This window comes from Heliangelus exortis, chromosome 23, assembly GCF_036169615.1.
Source record: "Heliangelus exortis chromosome 23, bHelExo1.hap1, whole genome shotgun sequence".
Taxonomy (NCBI): domain Eukaryota; kingdom Metazoa; phylum Chordata; class Aves; order Apodiformes; family Trochilidae; genus Heliangelus; species Heliangelus exortis.
Genome location: NC_092444.1, coordinates 3,608,820 through 3,633,582, shown reverse-complemented (window position 1 = coordinate 3,633,582; position 24,763 = coordinate 3,608,820). Strand labels below are relative to the sequence as shown.

Here is a 24,763-nt window from a genome sequence, read left to right as displayed (position 1 = left end):
AGTCACATTTACTTAAATAAATAAATAAATAACCCCAAACCAAACAAAAAAAACCCAACATTAAATAAATCGTGTTGAACTCGGCGCTAGGCCAGGCACGACGGGCCTGGCTCCCCGGAAGGGCCTGGACCCCGCCGGGCCGCCCCCGCCGCCACGATCTCGGCCTTTACGGCGCTGACTCACGGCCCGACCGCCGCACGACTCCGGCCTTTCACGCCGCTCTCCCGCGCCGTGAGTCACGGCCCCAGCCCCCGCCGAGGGGCGGAGCGGCAGCGAGGAGGGGAGAGGAGAGGAGCGGAGCGGAGAAAGGCGGGGGCGAGGGGGGCGATAGGGGGGAGGCCGCGCCGCCTTACAAAGCTCCGGCGCCGAGGTCACCGCAACGGCGGCGGCCCTGATGTGGGGGAACGGTATGGAAGGAGCTGGGGTGCTGCTGGCCCGCTGCCCCGCCGGCGGGTTGGGCGTCACCGTCTGCGCGGCCGCCGCTGGGCTGCTGCTCTACCGCATGGCGCGGAGGTAAGGGCCGGGGCGGGGCGGGCGATGGCGGGGCCGAGGCGGCGGGAGGGATCCGCGCAGGGCTTCTCGGCCTGCCCGGCCCCGCCGGGAGCGGCCGCGGAGGGAAGGGCATGAGCGGCGGAGGGAAAGCCGGGCAGGGCTGAGGAGGGAGGTCGGGGCTCCCGGCTGGGGGCTCGGGTGGGTTTTGTCCCCGTGGTGGCAATGAGGAAGCGTGTGGTGAGGAGAAGGTCCCTGCGAATTGTCGGCGGCGAGGGAAACTCGTAGGTAAGTGGTTGTGTTACGCTGTCCCCTGGAACTGCTTCGTCCCTTTGTGTGCCTGCACCGAACGTGAAGGACTTGCATGCTGTGGGAGCTGTGCTGGGGAACACAGCGTTCCCCTTCCTCCATGCGTGGTCTGGAGGCTGGGGGGGTTACAAAAAGAGCTGAAGGCTCGGGGTTTTCCTCAGGAAAAGAGTCTTTCGCTTATTTTGTTGGTCGGTGTGGAGGTGAAAGAGTAATTGCAGGGTTACAGTGGGAGAGAGCTGATGGAATAGCATCCAGGCTGATGCAGGGCTGCAACCTGGGGAGATGACAGAGAAGTCAAAGCTCTTGGCGACCGGAAAATCTTTGGGTTCTTAATTGCACTGAATGTTTCTGACCTCAGAACATATTTTAAAAAATGAGATCAGTTGAAAAGGTTTGAAGAGCACCTGGAAAGAAGTCAGGATACGGATGTCGTAAAAGGAGTAAATTAAACAATTTGACAGATTTTAATCTAGCAGAGTTTGAAATGGATGTAGGAATGTGTGGAATAGGAGGGACTTGAGACAGTGCAACAGAACAGTGAGCAGTCTGCTCATCTGCCCACTGCTTCTGGAGTAAAAGGCACTCCCAAGGGCTCCTTCTGTTAAGGTTCACTTCAAGTTTATGCTTTGAACTAGAGGCATATTTCTGCCTCCATAATCAAATACTTGTTTGCTTTAAAGCATTTTCTATTTATGTAACCATATAACTCGTCTGTGGTATATTAGCCTGTACACAAGACTTGGCATTTCTATGGCATGTTTAGGGCAGCTAAGAAGTAGTGGTAGCCTAAAGCAAACCCCAGTGAAGCAGGCAGCATTTCTTTGACCCAGGTGGGACTGACATGTCTTTAGAGGGAAGAGATTGGATTTCTTTTACCCAAGTTCATTCAAAGGTCTCTGGAATGGAAGGCATTTTTCCCCCAAGTCCTTCAAAATTGTTAGTGAGCTATAGATATTTTCAGGACATGACCTTGATAATTCTCTGCAGCTATATATATTTGTGTTTCTCAATACTGCTTCTGTATTACCTTAGTTAAATGAATCTTTCAAAGTCATCAAGGAGGGCATCTGATCCAAACACAGACGTGGTACTGCCTTTGCTGTTAATGTTGGCTCCATTTTCAGCATGGAAAAAAAAGTGAGCATTTTTTTCATTTAGTTGAAAGGTTGTCAGAGATGCTGAGATGACATAAAGAGGTACCTTTTCCAGCCTAGTGGCTGGTGTTCTCCAGATTATTAACAGTTGCTACCTCCCTCAAGGTGCCATTTCATAGAAGGCAGCTTTTGAATGGGCCAGCACTGGAGGTCGTTGTGACTGTGGGTCTGTGTCCCTGTCTGGGTCTGGGAATCCATAAAATGTGTGGACTTAAGCGTGACCGTATTTATGTATAAATGGGGAATAGTGGAGAGTATTGGGAGTTAGAAGGAACATGAATTCCTTCTTATGCTATTTGAGAGACACGAACTGGTTGCTAAATGGTGTTTGTCACCATTTGATAGTTGAAAGCATCATGTACAGAGCAGAAAGCTTGATAGAAAAGGAGAGCCTGATAGCCTCTTACAAAAGAACGTGTCATGTTGTCTGAGCAGTATCAGACATTTAGGTTTTGATCTCATAACTAAATTTAATCCATGTATGTCCCCCCAGTGTTGTCGTAAGCAAAGGTCATCTCTATACCAGCAAAACAATTTGTTCAAACTCAGCTGTCAATGGAATCTCTCTATGCAGTAATTCAATCACTTCTTGCTGCTCAGGTTTTATTTTAAAGAGTGGTTCTTTGTCCAGTGAAGCTAGTTCAGGTTTATACAGTGATGGATTATAAACTCCTTAAAGGTGATTTGCCTAGTGTTTTGCAAGGGATTGAGAGTATGGGTTTTGCATTGTTTCTCTTCTTGTTGCAGAATGTCTGACTTCAGAAGCAATGTGTTCTCTAGTTTATCATTCAGCTGCTGCCTGAAGCCAGTGAAGGTATATATAGTTCCAAAGTCACTAAATCTCTATTTGAGAGTCTTTCCAAATGCAGTATTTGTTTTTGTTTTTTTTTTTTTTGTCCAGTTACTATAAAATTAGCACCCTAGCTACATGTTCTTTCCTGAAATTACCTTTTTTTTTTTTTTTTTTTTCTTTTTTGCATCCAGGGGGTTGGGAACTTAGGATTTTTTTGCACCTATTTCTATGGCAACAGATTTTAGGTTCAAAAAAGGTTTATTGCTTTTTATCCTAAATAATCCAAGATATAGCAACTTCATTTGCATACATTGTGGGAATTAAGGGCTGCTATTTGGTAGCACTTCTTCAGCCTGAAGAGTGAGAACCCTATTTGGAAAAGATGGAAAGGTCCTGAGTATATGAAGAATTTGGTCTCTGATACTAGCAAGTTCTCAGATAGGATTCAGCATTGGCTCTTCCATTTTTTTTTTTAGCAAAATCTATGCTCAAGGTGGAGTGGGATTTGGATCTTGGTGGTTAACATGCTGAAGCCTACACATTATATTTCCATAGCTTCTACACCAATGACACCAAGATGAAACTATTGGTGAAACAGGTGTTGCTGTCCATCCCTCACATGGTTGTTTTGATGTGAGCTTTGCTTGGCTTTTGGACAGTGGTAGCTTCTGGATAACTTGGACTAGCAACTTAGATTTCTGACTGGTTTAAACTTTTTGTTTATTTTTTTGCCTGTCAGTTTCAGTGGTGGTATTTTTAACTTGGATCACTTACTGTTTTGAGCCTCCTTGCCAATGAAAGAAGTCGAGCAGTGAATATTCATTTCAAGAGGGTGTGAGTTTGTGCATCTATTTTGAGATGAGAATTTGTCACCCTAGTAGCTCCAGCCATTTTCTTTTAGCATCTGGCAGGGAAACCTCTGTGCACTCAGGCTTTTTAAGCTTCATTCTGGTGCTTCATTTTAAGGTTATCCTCCTCATTAGTACTTGAGCAGGCAGCTTAAGTATCATTTGAGGGGTTGATATGATATGAGCCAAGTTTCAGGACATGATCTGTGAAAATTGGAGTGGGGAAGAATCTTCATTATAGGCACCCAGCTACAAAGATGACAGCGGAGGGAGGCCAGCTTAACTATGGGAGAAACTCCTGCCTGTTTGGTTGCAGGATGCCAGGCAGCTTTTCTGCAGCACTCTGAAGATGTTTTGCAACAAAATATTGCGGCAGCAGAGAGCATTTCCTAGAGCAGGGGGAAGCACTTAAGATGCCGTTACTTGCTTTCCAGGCCCCCAGTGAGCATCCCTGCTGAGTTGCCTTGGCTGCTGCTTGAGAAGCTTCACCAGGCATGCTGGTGAAGTCGAGCAGCAAACAGGGCTGGTGGCAGCTGGGTCCATCTGTCTGCATAGCATCATGGGCCCCTGCCTGCACTTTGCCTCAACAGCTGCCCTCCCTTTGGAGGTGCGACCAGGACGGGTTTGGATAAACCCAAACAGATGGGCTGTGTTGCCTTGACCCGCTAGGAAGCTTCCTCCTGGGTTGTGCACAAAGTTTCAAGACAAATGCAGACCTTCAGCAGGCAGGCTCAAGGGCCAGGAGATTGAAGTTCTTTGCTCGGTCATCACAGCCGTTTGATATGCCCTTGTCTTTGAAAAATGTAACAAGCTGAGCAGACACATCTGTAACCACAAGCCCATTTCCTAGGTTTCTGAGTTCCATCAGATGCAGTTCTTGCAGAGCATAAATTCCATTTCCAAGAATCTTGTGTTTTAGGCAGCAGCTTTGCTGGACCCTTTGTATATATTCACACTGCTGATTATGGAGAGGTCTTGCATCCCCAAAAATGCCTCTGAAGAACAGTCAAGTGGGTAAATGACAAGGTTGTTAAAGTTCTGGCATGTCTGTGGTACTGGGACAGGGAGGTACAAGCACCAGGCAGAAATGTATTTCTACTTTGGAAGTAGAGGTCTTTTCATTGCTAAAATGACAGCTCTGAGTCATACCTCTAAACATGCTGAACAGGAAGACTGATTGTTATTCCAGCCTCTCTTGCATTTCCCTATTTGAAAGCCATTGCTTTCCTCTGCATCAGCTGAACTTAGTGTTCATGCCTGACATTTCCTCTCCTGACAGGAAGAAACCCAGCCACGTGACAGTGAACTGCTGGTTCTGCAATCAGGACACGGTGGTGCCATACGGGAATCGCAACTGCTGGGACTGCCCCAACTGTGAGCAATACAATGGGTTCCAAGAGGTACAGTGACAAATTGCTTGAATGTTGCCTGGGGAAGTGCATGACCTGAAGAACAGGAAAACCCTGTTCCTCATTTAAGGTGATACAGGCCCAGGGCAGATGAATATCCAGCAGTCTGACAGCTGGCAGCTCTGTGCTGAGCACTTGATGAAGTAGGAGAGAATTCACTGTACTGGGGTGTGCTGACACAGAAGAATAAAGACAGTTCTTCCTCTCTTGCTTCAAATGGCAAAAAGGGTTTTAATGTTTTCACCAATATCTGTTAAGAATCTCTTTATTATATATGGAACAATTCTTTGGGTTTGTATTTTGGATGAATTGCTTTATTTCAGGGTATTCACCAATGAAGCTTGTCTTAAGCCAAAAATCTACAACCAACTGCTTGCAGTAGGTGTACAGAGCAGTGGATGAGGGAGAAGATTTGAAACATTTTGTATTTTATTACATGTGAATCCATGGAGCACGGGGCTTCTGATGAAGCTTAGGGAATGTTATTATCAACCCGAGGATACTTAACTTTGATTTTATGATCTCATGTTAGCTTTTCTTCCTGCCTTCCTTTTTGCTTCTTGACAGAATGGAGACTACAACAAGCCCATCCCTGCTCAGTACATGGAACACCTTAACCATGTTGTGTCAGGTGCTACAACTTTCTGTGATCCTACCAAACCACAACAGTGGGTGAGCAGCCAAATTCTGCTTTGCAAGAAATGCAACAACCATCAAACCACAAAGATCAAACAGTTGGCTTCATTTTCACCAAGGGAGGAGGTAAGTGTTCCTTAGGGACTGGCACCACAGGAAGATGTTTGTCAACAGCAGTCCCATGCATGTATTTTCTGTGTTTAATACCATGCTGCAACCAGGAAAGACAGGAGTGTTTCAGGGTGCTATTGAATGATGTATCCAGTAGCACTGCATGTCACTTCAGTGCAGAAAAAGTTGCTGGTTAGTGTTGCAAACCTACCTAACCATAGTCCAAAGCCAGAATGAATGACTTGTTTCAGGTGGACACTGGAAATTGAAGCTTTAACCCAAAACCAAGCTGGCATGTTGCTGAGATCAGTTTACAACTCCAGTACTTACCCTTGACCCAGCTGAACTTCTAGGATCCAGTAAGCACAGCAGCCCACTAGTCACCTTGAAGCCTTAATAGATTCTGTTTTTCCTGAGGCCTTGCTTATGGTGCTCTGCTTTTGGTAGTGGAGAGAGAGAGAAATTCTGTGCAGCCTCATCATCTCTCTGGTTAGGCATTTATGCCTAGGAGGAAGAAGGGATTTTATATTTGCAGCAGTGGGATTTCCTGCTATGCAACTTCTTTGTCTTTCCATCAGTTAATATGCATGGAGGATAGGATAGTGGGGTTTCTCCTTCACTCTCTTGTGGCTCCTCAAAGCTTTGTGCAGAGAATTTAGTGCGGCATTTTTTAGCTTTCAGCCTTGGGGTTATAAGACTGATCTGCAGAGAAATGTGTTCATCCTCTGGGTTGCCTAATCCAGTCTGCTTTGTGTAATTGTAATGAGTTTAATCAGGATGACTCCCAGGGAGTAGATTTAGATTTGAGCATACTTAATGAGAGCATCTTTGGCTGGTTCCTTTTTCTCAGCTTTATTTCTAGTCCTTGCCTCTTACCAGACTATCCACTTGCTCAAGTAATGGCAGCCTTTGTCCCGTTTTTAGGCATTTAGTGATCTGCAGTGTCTGTGCTAGTTAAGAAACACGACACCATGTTATTCATCATGGTTACTGTGTGTGTCATTGACAGCAATGATGTGTCCACTGTACTGATGCTCAAAAAGGCACCTTTGGTCCTACTCACTGTCTTTCTTTGATAAGTGCTGTTAATGATTTATGGAGCTTCCATTGACAGCCTTCAAGCCTAGGGCTGAATTTTGGAAGGAACTTGTTTCTCCCTTCTCTACCATGGTGTGAAGGTACAACATTTGAGGCAGTGAAGTGTAGTTTTTTCTCTCTCTTCTGTGTTGAGTTCATAAGGTCTTGATAAAGATGGCAGAACTGGGCCACAGCAGCCTTCTCTTCAAAGGCTGTTTTGTCTTTTTGGGACATGAAGGCTGAGTTAGCTGTATGCCACACTGGTTGTACGGCCGGGCTCTAGCTTGCTCACTCTTCTGGCCTGGTTTCAGGCAGCAGTTTCTCTGGAGTCTGGATGCATGTGTCAGTAGAAAATACAACTGGTGAAGGACCTGCAGTTCTCACCTACTTTTTCCTCTCTTCTTCTCTCACCAGGGCAAATATGATGAGGAGATTGAGGTGTATAAGCACCACCTGGAGCAGACCTACAAGCTGTGCCGTCCGTGCCAGGCTGCTGTGGAGTATTACATCAAACATCAGAATCGGCAGCTCCGGGCGCTGCTGCTCAGCCACCATTTCAAACGCCGTGAGACAGACAAGACCTATACTCAGGTATGGGGGGGGGAGAGGCGAGGGAATTCAGGGGGAAGTGTGGACAACCAGGTGCTTCTGCACCTGGATTTCCTGCTAGGAAAGGAAGGCAGCAGCCTCTGACTCTGGGACTTGAGGAGCGTGGCAAAAGTTTAGAAGAGCACATGATGGTTGCCACATGATGTTAGTTGGAGGCTTTCTTCTTGCTGGTGTCATTCCGTGCAACTGCCAGAAGGTAAGCCTAATGTAAGAACAGAGTGAAAGGAAAATAGTGTACAGGCAGAAAATGAGAGGTAGGGGAAGCCAATTTATGAGTACAATGCAGGAAACTACAGAATACAAGGAGGGGGAAGAATTAAGAATGATGGGAAGTGAATTACAACCTTCTCCTTGCCTCATTGTCCAACCTGGTCTTGGCTTTTGCTCTGCTGTTGTTCTTTGATAGTCTTAAGCATCCCATGTGGTGTCAGCCTAGTGCAGATTTACAAAGACTTGAGCAAACTGTCCAAGTAAACCATGCGGCCTTTAAGTGTTTCATAAAGCACCATTTCAAAACCTTACTAGAGCTCATTCAGCTTCTGACAAGGTGTTTCTCCCTTCTTTTGCAGAATTTGCCTTCATCCTCCTCTTCTGCTTCCGTAACCACACCAGCTCAGGTCATATTTCTGCGGTTTTTGGCCTTTCTCAGCTGTGCATTTCTGGTTCTGATGGCCTTGTATGGGTCAGGCAACCCCTTCTTACTCAGTGCATCAGTCTCTGCTCCTGTCTCCTCTGGTCCAGCATCCCTTCAGAACAGGACTGTCACCAGCTCACATGCAGACTTGGAAAATGACACTTCTGTGCCAGTGGCAGGCTGGCAGGAGCTGCTCCGCCTGCTCCCAGAGAAGATGTTGGAGAACCTGAGTGCTGCATGGGCTTATGGGAAGAATCACCAGATAGCAGTGGCTGTCGTTGGGCTGTTCACCTGCCTGTTGGCCATGTTCTTAGCTGGACGGATCAGGTGGGTGTACTCTTTTGTTTCACCTTAAGGAAAACTGCATTTGCTTGGAGTTTTTTTGCTCTGTCCTGACTCCCTACCTCACTGAATCAACATTTGCCAGAAGGGCACACGTGGTAATGGGTGGCACAGTTCTTGTTTATTTTTTGGGGGTTGCCAGCCAGCATGATGGAGACAGCAGAGCTTGCTTTGGATCTCTGCCTTGATTCATTCAATTTAACCTTGAATTACACTGAATAAAAAGCTCCCTGGGCAGCTCCATAATCCCATAGAAAATGGAACTGATCTCTTCAGGTCCCCACAGCAGCGGGAAGGTGTGCAGATGGTGTAACTGTAGTAAAAGAGAACATAACCTGCTTAGTTTGTGTACCCTCCCCACCTTTTCCCCACTTTCCCTCTCCTTACTCAGGAACCAGGCGGTTCATTGGTATTTAAATCCTTACCTTGTGTCTTTGCTTTCTTTTTTGGTGTTGCAGGCTCCGGCGGATCGATGCATTTGCTTCAGTCCTGTGGTTCATAGTGATGAGTCTGCACATAACTGAGAGGTACCTGAAGACAGAAACACCCAGCTGGCTTGATACAGCCAAATTTGGCACCACCTCCTTGTGCTGCTTGGTGGGCTTCACTGCAGCAGTGGCAACGCGGAAGTCAACGGGCCACCGGAGATACCGGCCCCGAAGGTCAGAGCCAGAGCAGTGACCCTGGGGGAAGGAGGAAAAAGCCTTGTGAACTCTTTGTGACTGGTGCTTCTGTCTCCTCTTTATTTTTCCTTCCTCTGTTTATTTTTCTTTTTTCCTTTTTTCTTTTTTTTATTAGATAAGCAGTGAAGATCTTCCATATATATACTTTTTTTTAATTTTTTTTTCCCCCATCATTGCTTCCCACTGTGCTAGCTGTTTGGAGCATCTCCACTGCTGGTGCTAGCCAAGGAGGTTACTCCTCTGCCTCCATTTTCCCTTCCTCCTGAATCATACTTCAGCAGTGCAAATATCCAACTTCCCCAAAGCCAGTTCTTCCAGCAGCTGCTTCACAAACTGCTCCATGAATGCAGCCACCTTCTCCCCATTCTGCTCCTCCAGCCAAAGAGATTCTGGCTTCTGTCCTTCTGGTTCTTCTAACTGCCTGTCCATCCTTAGCCTGTCACAGAGGAATCCTCTGCCTTGATGCTTCATGGGGCCCAGGCCACCTTCAGTTTTCTAATGGTGCTGGTCATTTTAATTTTGAACTGATGGGAACTTGCCTCTGGATTCTGAGTCCTTATAACGTGTGCTGTAGTAACACTGCGTGGTGTACAGGCATGCAAAGAGGGGACACAAATAATCCATAACCTGGTTCTTCTTGCTTTCCACTGTGTAGCATCACTTACCTGCATGCTCTCTCACCCTGCCCTTTTCCTATGACTCTCATTTTAAATGGCGAGTCATCCTTAAGTGCTTTTGAATACAACTTCAGTAATATATTTAAAAGGGTGCTCTAAAAGGTTATGTAGCTCAGGGTGTCTTGGTTGAATATCTGAAAGTATGCAACTGTTTTAGGCTCAATTTTCAAATCTAGCAGTGGCTGTTGCTTTCTGTGCTGGTTTTCTTGGAGTTTTTATCCACCCATCCCCTTCATTCCCCAAGGAACATCTGCGTGAAAACACAACTGGATAAAAATATGTATGTGCTTCCACTCCTGTGGCCTTAAATGTGGGACTAGCAACCAGATACTACTATGGTACATGATCAGCTTTCATGATACATCACTCCTTACTCAGTCCATGTTTTCTGTGTCATTGAGTACACAGTGTAGGAGGAGGTGCTCTAGGAAGGGGTGGGAGTCTATGCTGTGGGACTGCATGGCAATAGGATGAATTTTTCTTGTTACTTGGAGGGATTCCTTTTCCAAGTCTGGCACTGGTGCCAGAAAGTGGTCTGGAACTTGGGACTTTGAGTTGCATGTCTCCACTGCAAGCTGGGCTGACTGGATCTTAACTGTAGGCAGGAAGGAGCTTTCAGCTGCTTGGAGTTTTTATAGGATTAACTTTTTGGGCCCTCTTAGGATAAGTAATCTGATTACGCTGCACTGTTTTTTTGAAGGCTCTCCACTGAGTTTCTCATCTGGATTTGGCTTTTTCAAGAGGAAGTAACATTGCTACAGGAGATGCACTATTTTCTTCTGGTCAGAATAGCACAGTGAATCTTGCCACACTAATAGGCTGATGTAAATTAATTGGCTGCCTTGATCTGCCTAAGTATAAACTCTAAAATAATCAGAATAGAGATCTCACTGCATCTCCTGCTGAAAGGTCCAGGTACTACTGGATGCTGGGGATGCTGGGAATATTATAGAAGCTTATTTAAAGGAGGAAAAGATATTTCATAGCTTTTCATACATCCTGTTCTTCGAATTGGCATTCATTGCAAAAACAGATTGCAGTAACAAAGGCTTGGTAGAGATTTGTTAATTATAAACCAAATTGATTGTGTCATGGGAAGGAACAGCTCCTGTTTGAAGGCCCATGGGCCTGTAACTTAATGACTGGTGTGGGCAGGGGACACACAAACCTGCCCCCTACATCTGCTCTCCATTGGAACTTTGGTGCCTTCAGAGAACTGCAATATCCACCTCCAAGCAAATGGAACACCTTTCTCCGTTCTGGTGCTGGGGATGATGATTCTCTGATGTTTGTCCACAAAAGGAATCCAGCATCTGCAAAGTCTGGTTCCACTCTTCCATGTTCCCATCATTCATCAATTCTCACCCTAAAGATCTGTCTTCCAGCTCACAGTCACAGATTATTTCTTGTTCCATCCTCAGACTTCTAAGATGCTAAATAAGACCCATTATGTCCCATTTTCCACTAGGACAGGTTTTTATAATTTAGGCAATTGTTTCAAGAAGCCACATGACTTCATCAAAACAGGAAAAAAAGCCATCAGAAGTATGCAGGGTCCTCAGTGCTGGGTTAGACTTTGACAGTCACAGCTCTGCTCTCAAGTACATCCAAGTGATGGGAGGAGTCTCATGTTTAGAAGGATATGTAGGGATATGTAGAGACCTTGAGGAGGAGGAGTGGGAGCAGCTGACAAACATTTAAAATATGTGGGGATGGTCATGCTTTATGTCATGCATGATTTTAGAAATGATAATGCTGTCAATACCTTTTTTTTTTTTTTTTTTTTTTTTTAAGTAAGAAAAAAATAATCTGTCCGAAGTTCCTTGCCCCATAGCAAGGAAACTTTAACTGGCAGCCTCTAAAGGTGCTTGTCAGCCTTTTGAGATCCTTTGCTTTCAGGAGCTGAAAGTTTTAAGCTATATTAAGTTTCACTTTGCCCTGTTCTATGTGGCCTTCTTTCTCTTCTGAGCTGCTGTTTTCCTCCCTTCTTTCTAACAGCATTTGTAAAATTCTTTCAATTTTAACATGCCCCATCTTTGACCCCCCTGAGGTCTGGTGCCTTTTGTGATGTTTGGCCATTCAGTGTTATGTTGCTTTCCTGTATCTGATCTTCTATTCTCTTTTTTTTTTCTTGTGCAGTACTGTTGTGGGATGGGGAGGGTACATGCTAGGTATCAGGAATGAGCAGTTGGTAGAACTGTGGGAAGGAGAGGGGTTTATACTGTGAAGCCTGAATAATACTGTGAAGAAATATTTTAGCTCTGTTTGCACAGCAACTGCAAATCTATACCAAATGGGTTTAAAATCTTTTCATCTGGGAGGTATGTTAACTGCAGTTGATGTGCAAGCAAGAATCCATTTGTCTTCACTTTATGCAGATTAATCCAAATGAAATAATTTAAAAGTTGCACTGATTTTATATGCCAGAAGACCAGAAATCTGTTTTGTTTTATGGGCAAGCTGTACAGCTGAAGCCCTGGTCCCTGTGGTGCTTTGTCCATGGGCTGTAATTGAAGAACTTTTGTACTCATAATTGAAAACATTTCAGAGGCAAAACAAAATATCAAAACACAAACAGAAGTGTGTTTCAGTTTTAATGCCAAAGAAGCTTTTGTCTTTGCTCAGGTGTCAGCTTATGTTCCCACTTCTTGATGCATCAGCATGTCTGTGCTGCTAAAAAAGACCAAAAAATGTGAAAGCCTCAACACCAAATTTGTAGCAACTGTATTTTTGGTCTTCTGGGACTTTGATGCAGACAGTCTCCTCTTTTTCTGCTTTTCTCACCTGCTTTGTCTCACATATTCTTTTGCTGATGGTAGAGGATGACTGATCTTTTGGAGGACAGAGAAGGTGTTTTTTCCAGAGGTGTTCTAATTTATAAACTGCTAGCATTCAATCTGTCCAAATTGTTTCTCCTTTGACAATTAGGTCTGAAAAAGATCGGTCATAAATTACCAGTATTTTACTGTTGACTGTTTCTGAAGGAAAAAGAAAAAATAGCTGAAGCACCACTGCCTTCACTAAGACTGTTTGTGTATTCCCTGATTTCAGTGCCAACCAAACTGTTTTAAACACTGTCATTCTGTAGATTCTGTACAGAAGGTGCTTTACCAACTTTGCATTTTTCACTTTAGGTTCAGTTAGGAAATAGCTGTTAGCTGTGCCATCTCACTCTGCCTGCTTGCTTCCTCCCCAGTGGGCCCAGCAGAAGGAAACGTGTGCTTCCAGCTCAGGTATTTTGGTGCAAGTCCAACATCCGAGCACAGTACCACACACCATCCTTGTGGAGATGAGGTGCTATTTTGTGTGAATCATTTCCTTCTGCTGAGGGGAGTAATGGCTAACAAAGGTCTAGTAATTTACTAACACCTCTGACACAAAAATAATCCAGAACCACTTGATCAGTGCTTTGTGCTTCTTGTTTTCACTTAGTTGGACTCTTATTTCTGGCCACAGGGGAACTTATGGTAGGTAACTTGTGCTCACCAGATGCAGCTTTGTTGCCTGAAGATTCTCTCAGCCATGCAGGCCAGAGCATGCAAACAACTCAACAGTTTTGAAGGATTTTAGCCAAAAGGCTCTAATTTCAGGTGCTGGGTTTTTTTCCACTGGCCATGTGCTGATGTCTGGACCAGAGGATGGTACTAGAGAATGGAGTGAGGTGGTGAGGGATTGTTAGTGGGTTTGTATGTCTCTTGAAATCAAACCTGCTCCAGCCCAAAGTGGATGATGACTCTGATCTTTCCTCTCACAGAGGCCATGGCATCTGCCAACTCAAAAGCACCTTGTGCCCTGCTCAGCAGAGTTGGGTGTACAATGGGGCCAGTGTGGGTTCATTAAGTGCCTTTCCCTGGATGAGATTTTTTACAACACTGTTGCTCTGCTTCAGTGGAACTGACACAGCTTCAAGAGGGACAGCAGTGCCTGTACATCTGCCAGTGCTTCTGTCCTTTACCTGCCACCAGTAAGTGTTGGCTGAGCATACTTGGCTACTTGGGCTGCACTCTAAAATTTCTGAGCAGCTCTGCAGACTATGGGGGAGTTGAAGGAGAACCCAGAGTTAGCAACCACATAAGCAATTCTGCTGCTGCTACTTCTGGTCTTCCTGAAAACCTTGCTGACAGCAGTGCATGCAATCTGACCCCTTTGTGATTCTTTATAATTCTAAATACACTATATTTATGTCCCATTCTTTCTATTAACTCATCCTTTCCTACATCCATGCTTTGCATGACCTAGTGAACTAAGCTTAGGTGTTTCAAAGAGTGAGGACAAGAGGGCAATATAACAATCAAGTAGTGGTGTTTTATTTTGGCTTTTTTTTTCAAGTACTCTGAAATGATGTGACACTCATAATCATGTTTAGGTACTATAGAAAGTACGTCTTGGTGTATTGTGGACAAGTTATTTATACTCTTAAAAATAGTATCAATAATAACCAGACAGTTGCTCCTGAGTGACTCCACTCATGAAAACAGGGAGCTGTGGTGTATGGCTTTGCTTCAGTTTTTAGAGGTGCTGTTGACATTGTGTGTTGTCACATATAACCTGCCTGTCTGTGCTAGGTGTGCTGTCACCTGCAGGTCTACTTGGGGCCTCTCTGACCCAGAGCAGATGCTCTCTTGTGAAAGGGGCAGTACTCAGTCCTGAAGTGTTCCTCGAGTCATCCCCTGTAAAGCCTCATTTGGGACCAAAGCTATCAAGTACCCAGGCAGGAAAGGTCAAGAGGTTCTCTGTCATGGCCAACAAGCCTGGATTTAGGTAGATGTGGGATGTGCATGTACACACATCCGTCTCTCTTTGTGCCACCAGATAGGAGGAAAGGCAGAGTTGATGCCAAACATCTGTCTGTATTCTAGAAGGTATTAGTACAGGGCCTGGCAGCTGGAGCATTTTCAGCTCTAATTCAGCCCTCCTTTTTCATCCAAAGTAGGGCAACATATAGGAGAATTCTTAGTCTTGGCAGCTAAAGTTTCTAGCTCTCAAAGTCACCTATCAAAATCTTTGTGTCTGAGACTTTTTAAAGCATTGTTCTCCCCTCTCCCTGTGCCTGTTTTTTAGTTATTGTATTGCTCTTTACTCCTGATGCTGTCAGCTTGACCCAAGGCACAGGTTGTGGCAGTGGCTGATGCAGTGCAGCAGACCAGACAAGTGACTGCAGGTCAGCTCACAGAAACCTGCTCATCTCCCAGCCAGCAGTGAAGCAAAAGCAGCACCCACACTGCAGAAGAAAATGGTGTTCTATACCTGGGTAAATCCTAAGTAAATTATGATGGGACCCAAAGTCCGGAGGAAACTCACAACTGACAATTACCTGATGGTAAGAGAGGGTCCACCTTACAGCCCTGTAGTCTGACCTGACCCATGCTCCCCCATGGTTCTCTCTGTCCCAGGGGTGATGCAGCATCTCTGGGTAAAATGTGAATTAAAAAGGCACACCCATGTGGTGGTGTCTTTGGATAAGAGCAAGGTATTGAGACAGAGGAGGGGAGGCTCTGCTGGCAGGAGGTGTTTCTTCAGGACAGTGTACAGTCCCATACCATGTAATATTCTTCATTAACCTTCTATTTATTTATTTTTAAAGTATCTTTGTAGCAGAGTTGTGCCCAACTGTCTAGTAACACTGTGATCATTGTAGACACTAATTAAGATACACTAATTTTTGATGTTCACAATATGAAGTTCTGAAATAAACGGCTTCCGGGCCCTGACTTTTTCCACAAACTAACTGACTCCAGAGCCTTTTTTGGTTTTTTTCCTTTTTTTGGTTACTTTTTCACTGTTACCTGACCGAATATTATCACAAAAAACTTCAAGCAATTTAGTAGTGTGAGAGCAGAGACACAGCTGCACTGCTCTATTCCAGTGATGTGGCTGCTTCTTAGCTCCCCGCCTTACGATCCTCTTGATCTCCTCAGCTTTTTTCATCTGCTTCTGAAAGAAGTTTTAGTTTAGCTGGCTATTCTCAGCCCTGAAGTGCATTCCCATGGCAATAGCCTTGCTTTTTAGCACCATCTAGTCCTCTTGACAGTGGCAAACACTACAGTGAAGAGCACATAGAAAAAGAGAGAGTTTTGCACATGTTGCAGGAATTTACTTTGTTCAGAGCAGATCAATATCTGAGCCATTCTTTGGTCAGCATCCAAGCCTAAGGCATTAATATGCTATGCTTAAAATTCTTCAGCTCTTCTTTGCTTAGCAGAAAAATTCCTTTTCTGGATGGTGCAAGAGAAATGATTCATCAGTTGCCCAAAGGATCTGACTGCTCTAACTTGGTGAGGTTGAGAAGTGGAGATGTTGAGCAGCAGAGCTCATGGAAACTCCATTGAAAAAAGGACAAGCCCAGGAGAGAGGCTGAGGTTATCAGTGACAAATGATGGTGGCGTTTTCCAGCCCAGTAAGTGAAAAACTGCCAAAACCCAATAAACCAGATAAGCTGTTTTGCAGTTGGCTGATGTTGGCTCCTTTAGCCTGAAGACCCAAAACGTGCACAGGAGAAAGAGCTCTGTCACTCCCAGCCAGTGCTCTTATTTGGCCCTTCACAGACATGGCACAGTGAGTGGGAGGCATCACTCTTTCAGATGTGATTCATACCATAGTCCTGAGCTGCACTTTTAATTTCCTTTCCCATTCCTTTTCTCTTACAAAGCTGAGATGGACACCTACACCTGCTCTTTACCTCTGTATGTGTGGTGGGCCAAGTGTTTGTGCACTAAAGGACTCTGCACGTTTGTGAAGCATGACACCCTTCCCAGGTCCTCTGGAACCTGAAGAGGTTGGGCAGTTTCTGCTGCAAGACTGATGAGTTCCTTGCTGCTGTTAAAGGCATGTCCTGCTTGCAAGCACCAGGAAGCTGGCTGGCTCAGAGGTTGTGCAGCCTGATTGAGCTGGTCGGGAGTGCTGATGGCTGCCTCGTACTAGCAGATAAGTAGTTTTGAAAGGTATTTTAAATTTGTAATCTTAACTCTAGACTGCTTCTTCTGGACATGCTAGCACTGCGTAATGTTGCTGCACCACCTCTTTAATCTCCAAGAGAAAATGGCATGTGCATTAATCACCTTGCAGCACAAGACTGAGATACCTATATTCCTTCACACTAATTTACTACTGGCTTTCTTTTGGCTGAAGAAAAGCCAAGTTGCTGCTCTCATCTATCTCAGTGTTCTCATCAGAATTGAGATTAAACCTCCAAATGTTGCAGCTTAATTCTACTGCAAAGCCTGATATCTCAATTTTAAAATATATATATATAATTTCTACATTGTTAGTACTTCATCATGACTTATTTGACAAGTGTATTGCAAAAATCTTTCAGGAGATTCTTGAGAGATCTTGTTCTTATTCTAGACTTTATATTGTGTATTTTATTTGATTGTTTAAAATAGTACTGGGCTTACTCTCTATTGAGAAATTATTGAACTGTTCATTTTGATAGTATGAGGACACAGTGAGACTCCAAAGCTGACTCCTCATTTTTCATGCAATGTAGTCAACTAAAGTGTACACATAGACTAAGATCAGTATATGATTGCAAGGACGAATAGAGAAAAGGTAAAAATAGGAGTAAATTTTTGACAGATTATTCAGCTTAGGTTGATATTTCAATTTTTTAAGTGCTGCAAAGGTAGGATATCAACAATTAATTGCATAGTTTATTTGCCTGTGGTAGTTGGGTGTGAAATTCTGTGGCACTGCTAGCTGCAAAAACTGGTTAAGAGAGAAATTCCTCTCATGCAGTTATTTTTCCAGTGGAATAGGGGTGATTTTATCTGTCTGTTATTTATTTTTAAGTCTGCGGTACTTAAAAAGCAAGCTAACTGGCACAGATGCCCTTAGTATGTTTTGTCTGTTCTCTAATCTTGTGTTCTCAAGTTGGACACCCTCTTCTGCAGCTCTTGTCTTGGAAAGAACCCAGAAATACTATTGCTATTATTGTTGCCAATTTAGATTATTTCCCAGGCATTGTAATACAGATTGGGTTTTTATGCACTAAAAGCAATACACTTCTTGGAGTGCGTGCTTCAGGACCACAGTTACCTCTGAAGAGCTATGCTGGTACACTTCTGTGGCTTATTACCATATGCAAAGAAAGGAAAAATTAATGGGTTTAGGGATCAGTGTAGGATTTGAAAACTGAGGGTTGTGCCTCTGTTCTGTCACAGGATTTTTGTGACCCTCAACAGGTCACTTAACTCCTGTAAACTCCTAAGCATTCTGCATCTTACACTCCTGCAATGAAAAATTAGCACAAAGCACAAACCCAGTGTTAATACCAGAAGTGCAGCTGAGGGAGGGAGTTACTGGAAGGTACAATATGCTAAATGTCTGTCATGCATGTCATTTGCAGGTACCTCTCTGGGGATTCGATCAGTCTCTTTCCCAATGGCACTGGGACTTCCTTCCCTTCCTCTGCTACATCTCTCTTTGTCCCAACACCACCCAGTATTGTCCACCTAACAAACCAACAGCTTCTCAGATCCCCACGCAGAACTTCTTCTTCCTCCCTTCCTGGTCGTCTCAACAGGGCACTCTCCCTGGGCACTATCCCCTCCTTGGCCAGAGCAGGTAAGTGTCTGTGAAACTTTCAGTCGAGTGGTACAATGCTTCAGAAGGGAATGGGCTGGGACATACCCACATTTGGTTATCCTGTGTAATGATTGCTGCCTCTGTGGCACAGAGGAGTATCCAGCACTGGTGATTTAATTTATGGCACTAAGAAGCTTCTCAGTGAACCACTGCCATCTGGGACAAACAAGTAGTCTTAGTGAGTGCTTGGCTGCTGTGGGTTTGCCAAACTGTTTCATTCTTGGTTTTCTAGATTCTGGCTACTTGTTCAGTGGAAGTCGACCAGCCTCACAGTCATCTCAGCCCAAGGAATCTCCAGCATCAGGTATAACTCTGTGCCTTCCACAGCAGCAGTCTTTGCAGGATTTGCAGTGTGTGGGTTGATATGCGTGATCCAAGTTTAAGTCTTTCCTCCCTGCTCACATCCCAGTGAAAAATTTTATTGTTAGAAATGCTGCAGAAGGTTCATTGGATAAAAGTGCTGGATGTGTTGGATGCCCTTCTCCATGAAATCAGTGAGACAAAGCAAAATTTCCTTCTCTGCTCTGAAGTTTTCACAGGGACTTCAGGTAGTTCCTAGGGCAGATCTTTTGTTTCAGTTTCCCAGCCCAAGGAATTACTAATTTGAATACCCTGGCTGCTCTGCCCTATTGCTTCCTCAGTGACCTGTTTGTTGCCCTCCTGACCCCAAACGGATTGTTTGCCTGTTTGCGCTGCTGAAGTGTTTGCTGCTGGAAATGCAGTTCCAGTCTGGGATTATGCCACTGTGCAAACCTCCCTTCATACTGATATCCCAACAGCCTTTAAAGGACATGCCGGAAGGGTTAATTTAGCTGCAGAAGAGCATGTGTAATGCAGTATCTGCTGAATGGACACAACTGAGCAGAGAGAAAGCTCACCCAGCTCCTGATAAACCCATCTCCAGTCTAAGTCATTCCTGAGTGTACCAAAGTCCATGTGGAAATGGTTTTAGTACAAGATCCGATGAACATTTGCAACTCCCTTTTCTTCTAGAATTGTTAAAGAAAACTGTGCCTATTTTATTGGGTTTAGAATCTCAGTATGTCCTCTTTGGGGATGTTTCCATTGCAGAACACTTCTCCCTGCTGTCCAGCAGCTGTGCTCCCTCCCGCATCCCCTCTCCAGCACCATCCGTAGCCGGCTCTGTGACTTCCAGCTCAGGTTCCTTGCGGTACCGCCGGCCACTCATCAGCCCTGCCCGCCTGAACCTGAAAGGACAGAAACTGCTGCTTTTTCCATCTCAGAATGAAGCTCTGCTCACCCCAACTAGTTCAGAGGAGCACACCCACTCAGACAGCAACATCTTTGCCACTGAGTTGTCCTCCTTTCCAAAGAAGAACCTCAGTGAGCGGGAAATGCACGGTACGCTGGCAGCCTGCTGCACACCTGGAAAAACATTTGTAGGAAGGAATTGGCTTGAAAGCAAAGTCATGCATCGTCTAGGCCAATCAATAGGTGGGAAGCCTACAGGGAAAACGCAGGTGGTGCTGCCTGTTAGGCTACCAAAGCTCCCTTAAGCATCTACTGACCCGGAGAGTCTGTCTTTGAAAAAAGATGTCCTTTGCTTGCTTAGCGGTGTCCTAGGGCTGACACTGCCTTCACCCTTGTTTGGATAACTCCTCTAACCCTGGATGTTAGCCACAATTCTATGATTCTGTGTGGTAATGCAGATATGGACAGTGCATGAGACAAACATGCAGGCAACTTCTGCTGCACAGCGGTGAAATTTCCCTTTTGGTTCCAGTTCCTGTCCTCAGTCCTTTCATGATTTTACCAGACAACCATGCATTACTCATGTCCAGCTTTAATTGGTAACTTCTGCTACTTTTGGCTTCCACTGGTGCCTTCTGAATTTCCGTATCTTTTTCTCCTTGCAGATATGAGATCTGCTGTGGAAGGAGGGAGCATTTGCAGTGAAAATTCCATCAAAAAGGAGAATCATTCATCACACTCATCTACCTGTGTTGTCGACACAACTACCAAAGGGGAAGAATTGGCAAGCTGGCGAGGTAGGTGCAAGTCATGCAAGTGTTTCAGTTATGTGTGAACATTTCTGTGAGAGTAACTGAGATCTCTCCTGTCCTGTGATAGTGATCTGATCTTCAGATCAAATAAGCAGTAGCTTATTTGGAGCTTCTGCCTGCTAAGCTATGACCCTAATAAAGCTATTCCTTTTCTTTGGACTGTCTGAATAACACTGTGACAGAGTGCTAAACTGAGACAGAAGGAAGGGGGTGGAGGTGCAGGTGTTCAGAAGAGCAATGAGATGAAAATAGGACCAAAGAAAGCAGTAGAATTTTTCCTGACAGGAAAGAGAGCTTCAGCAATTTCTGCTCATGGTGAAAACACAGGCCAAAGAGAGAGAAAGACCACAACATGTGTTCACTGTTACTTATCTCATCAGTTCTTTAATATCTTTTTCTACTCTTCCTTTTTTTCTTTGTGTTGAACTATTAAGGTCATTTTGGTAATTCTGCTCTTCGAGGTCTGCTGGCTGTGAGCCTGACTCTAAATGCCATCTTCACATCAGCCTACGTCTACCGGAGCCTGCGCTGATTTGTGCGAACACTTCCTTTCTTTCTGGTTCCACCTGCTTCTGAGGAGACAAAAAGAATTCAACCACAGCTCCATGTCCAGTGGTCATGCCATTGGTGCATGCTGGTTTTTTTAAAGAACTACTGTATGCTCAACTTGTCATGGCAAGGAACCCAGGTAGCTGCTGCCATAACTCCCAGGTAGAACATACTATAGGATTGCCCCTTGGAGGTGGCAGGCAGAATTCCCAGAAAGTTTCATTTCAATTCAAGAGGCCAGTCAAATGGCCCATGCACTTCTTTGCAAAGGAACTGACCTGAGACACAAGCCTGAAAATGTTTAAGCTACGTTTTTAAGACTTATCCCCACATCTTCTTTCTGACATAATAACCTCGTGCTGATGGTGCTGGTAAAATGAGGAGAAGTAGAACAAATGAGCTGGAGAAGAGAGGTGGCTTAGTAGCTGGTGCTGGGCTTTGGCTACTGTAACAACATTCCCAGCCTCTTTGCCCAGTGATTCCTCTTCTTCCTTCCCTTTGGCACTCTCCTCTAAATTATCAGTACATTTTCTTAAGTTGCCTTAAGCTTGCTTAAGCATATGGGTGACCTTGGCTGGTTTGTCATATTCTTGCATCTTGTATCTCTCTGTGCTTCTACCTGGGCTGTGCCCTGAGGCTGCTGTCACCAGTTGGCATTCTGGTCATGCTGGTTCTCAGAAACTGCTGTTTATACATACCCCAGCAGCACTGTTGGTGTAGGTATGCACACACCCCAGATAGACATCCTTTTGTAGTTTGGATTAGAAAGAGAAAGCCTGTGCTTTGCTTTACCCAAGATACATTAATTCTTTACAATTAATTCTGTAATAAGAAAGGATCCCTGCATGATTTGCACCATAGTCAAAAGGCTTCAGCTCACAACTCTGACCACTGTTTTTTTTTCACTGAAGCAGCAAGTGACATAGCTTGTTCTTGCTCAAAATTGCACAAATCTATTCTGTTAGAAGATATATAAGGAGCTGTCTGATTGTATACATTTATCCAGAAACCTGATGCCTCAGTCTGGTACTGGGATTTGCTAAGTAACCAATTAAGGTATTTCTTATTTAGTTAAATGCCAAGGTGGTCTCAGTGAGAAATGCTAAAATTGCTTCTGGACAATTCAGCCTTCTGGATAGATTCTTCTTTTCTAGTCCAATGGAGAAGTAGCCCTAGATTTTCAAAAGTAGTTTATAATTTGGGCACTTCTGCTTTTGAGTGAGTCGTCAGCATCACTTAGAGTTCAGGGGTCATTAAAGAGTAATGTGCTGAATACTCATTTAGTAGGAAAGAAACCCCTTGATTTTTATGTTTTGATTCTTAAATCCCAAGTGCAGAGAGAAGATTTACCCCTGTGTTGAGGTTACCTGGTGAAATGAGAGCCACCTGACATTAGCTATGTATTTCCTGACTAGTAAGAGGACTGACTAATAAGAGTTTTCCTATTGTCTCTTCCTTTGGGCTCTTTACCCCAAACTTCCTTTCTCTTTCCTCTCCCTCACCCCACTGTCAGTGTTATGCTTAGTGTGTCTTTCCCCCCTTTTAGTTCTGCTGCTGCTCCCTCTGTTGTACTCTTGCATGTGCACAGAAGCAAAGTGTCTCTCTGCCCTGAACCTGAAATCACACCTCAGAGTGATGATCACCCTTCCTTTCAGAAAGACTCTGCCCACTCCTGATGACTGGGGAGGCTGTGGAGAAGTCATCCCTGACTCTGCAGTTTGAGTGTTGGTAAAGATACAGAGCCTAAATCTAGGAGAGAGACCTGCAGCAGAGACATGTGCTGCAGCTTGGTGATTAATTCTTTTTGTAACTTGCATGAATTGCTCCTTGTGGCCAAACCTGATCTGTAACCTTGTGTTAAGAGATTTTTGTCCCTTTTATATAAACTTCTGCATGCTCGCTTGAGCATGTATAGACACAACACTAGGCCAGCTTACAAGCTTCTGTCCAGACCTTTGCTGTTTGAGTTTGATGGTTTCCAGGTGCAGTGTGATGTCCCATTCATGGATCCTTGTCCTGACTTCCAGCATACCCAGGGGCCTTCTATGCAGAGACAAGACTGCCAGAGAATATTGTGAGTTTCCTTGTCTTTGTTATGCCAACAGATGTGCACTGTGGCTTCATGTATACAAACTTTCCACTTTCACCTCCCAGTCTGCCCTGAGTTTTACCATTCTTCCTCATCTGAAGTCCAAGTTGGTCTCTGTCTCTACCAGACTGCACTACAAAGTTTCACCTCCTTTCCAGCAACCAAGGAGCTGCAGCCCCTCAACACACTTCTTTTGCTTATACTGAGTTCAGCCTGTCCCTGCAATTCTAAATCTGCATACTGCAACTGTTCTTTGAAGAGTATTTGGTGACCTTGTCCAAAACAATATAAGACTTTGGATTTTATTGCTGAAGAGGGAAGACAATGAACTTTTTCATTCTGGTGCTAGAACATTCTCCAGTGGTGCTTTCACAGTTTTAAAGCCTTTGCTTGAGAAGTACACACGAGTATAAGTGTGTGTGTGTGTGTGTGTGTGTGTGTGTGTGTGTGTGTGCAAATGTGCAAGCTTATGTATAAAAACATTTGGAGTGTTTCTTCATTTCAAAAAGTCTGACCCCATGTTTGTCTTTATATTGTTGGCCTTAATCTAGCTCTTAGATACTGTGTCTATCTTGCTGCTGTTTTCTATATGAAGCTGGGTAGGAGGAAGAAAGATTATCTGGTCCCCCCGTAGAAATCTTTGTTACTGATGATATTCAGGGGTGAGATTTTATTTTTCTAATATTTTTCCTACTGTAAAAACTGTTGGAATGTATGGAATGGAGAAGATCTTTACAAAGTGGTCTGATAAAGGTTTGAGCATTACTTTAATAATACCAACAATTAATGATCAGCTGGGATATAAATGAGCTCCATTTCCAGACTTTTTCCATTACATACCTTCATTTGAAAATGTCCAGGTACTTTTTCTTTGGATAGGGACTTGTTCTGAGACGTTGCAGAGACTTTTGATGATTTTGCTGATCCAAATTAGGATGAAGCTGGATTCTAGCATGTGGTTCCAGTTCTGCAGTCTGGGTATTTTGGCAGATACAACTATTGGCAGGTATCTATTTGATGTAATAGAGAACTGGTAGAGTGAGTTGCTGATTTCTGAAGTTCATCATATCTTTTTACACAAAATCTTAGGCATGAAATTGGTCACTATGGCACTGTGGGAAAAAAAAATTATTGCTGGCATATGTAGGCCAGATTCACTGAATTTTAGGCTGTCTGCTCAAGCAACCAGTTTGGCCTGTGAATGTTTAATTCCTACTGCCACTTCTTGGGTGATAGGAACATCTGTAAAACACTGCTGAACTGGTGTGGTACTTTAAAACAGGGCAGCTGGAATCAAGGGCTTGTGTTGCCTGTGGATGCTGCTATATTTTTTCTTCCAGTCACCATTCCTGGAAATAACTATGGTCTTAACCTCTCTCACAAACATTTATTAGAAGGCTAAAAAGGGCCTATTTGGCCAATACTACTTGTTTTTTTATTTCAAGATACATTGCATCCGGAAATTATCATCACTGTCCTGTGGTGGGAGTAAGGGACAGGGTACTTTTGGATGGAGTGGGTATCTAGAGAGGATAAGGAGGACAATTTTGAGTCCTAAACCTTATTTCCTGTGAAAAAAATACTTGTATGTCATGTGTATACCTGTTTGGGGAGCTCTAACACTGTACAGTTTAGTTAAATGCGCTCCAAGGGAGGAGGAGCAGTTCCTCAGAGGTTTTTAGTTCATGCTTTGTGTTTAAAGAGGAATATTTTTCTTTAAAAAATAAAAATGGATAAGTTTTCA

The 24,763-nt window shown here is 44.2% G+C and overlaps 1 protein-coding gene across 4 annotated transcripts; it reads left to right on the top strand.

Annotated features, from left to right (window-relative positions):
- Positions 1-269: 269 nt before the first annotated feature.
- Positions 270-24,763, top strand: TMEM201 (transmembrane protein 201). 4 transcript variants are annotated; one of them, XM_071767350.1, is made up of 11 exons: positions 270-513; positions 4,873-4,993; positions 5,570-5,764; positions 7,241-7,417; positions 8,005-8,396; positions 8,870-9,073; positions 18,119-18,336; positions 18,590-18,661; positions 19,429-19,719; positions 20,235-20,366; positions 20,816-24,763. In XM_071767350.1, exons 1-11 carry the CDS (start codon positions 395-397, stop codon positions 20,911-20,913), a joined length of 2,019 nt encoding a protein of 672 aa, XP_071623451.1. In that variant the 5' UTR covers positions 270-394; the 3' UTR covers positions 20,914-24,763. The 4 variants fall into 4 exon arrangements, 2 of the variants coding, with proteins under 2 accessions (XP_071623451.1, XP_071623452.1); XM_071767351.1 differs by lacking the exon at positions 270-513 and adding an exon at positions 649-777; XR_011730428.1 differs by lacking the exons at positions 18,590-18,661; positions 19,429-19,719; positions 20,235-20,366; positions 20,816-24,763 and adding an exon at positions 16,527-16,712 and having other exon boundaries at positions 296-513; positions 18,119-18,250.

Excerpts from the sequence above, each read along its gene's own strand:
- TMEM201 (XM_071767350.1), top strand. The coding sequence starts at position 395 with ATGTGGGGGAACGGTATGGAAGGAGCTGGGGTGCTGCTGGCCCGCTGC. Across the intron at positions 9,074-18,118 it reads CGGAGATACCGGCCCCGAAG|GTACCTCTCTGGGGATTCGA; the intron begins GTCAGAGCCAGA and ends TGTCATTTGCAG. Across the intron at positions 20,367-20,815 it reads AGAATTGGCAAGCTGGCGAG|GTCATTTTGGTAATTCTGCT; the intron begins GTAGGTGCAAGT and ends TGAACTATTAAG.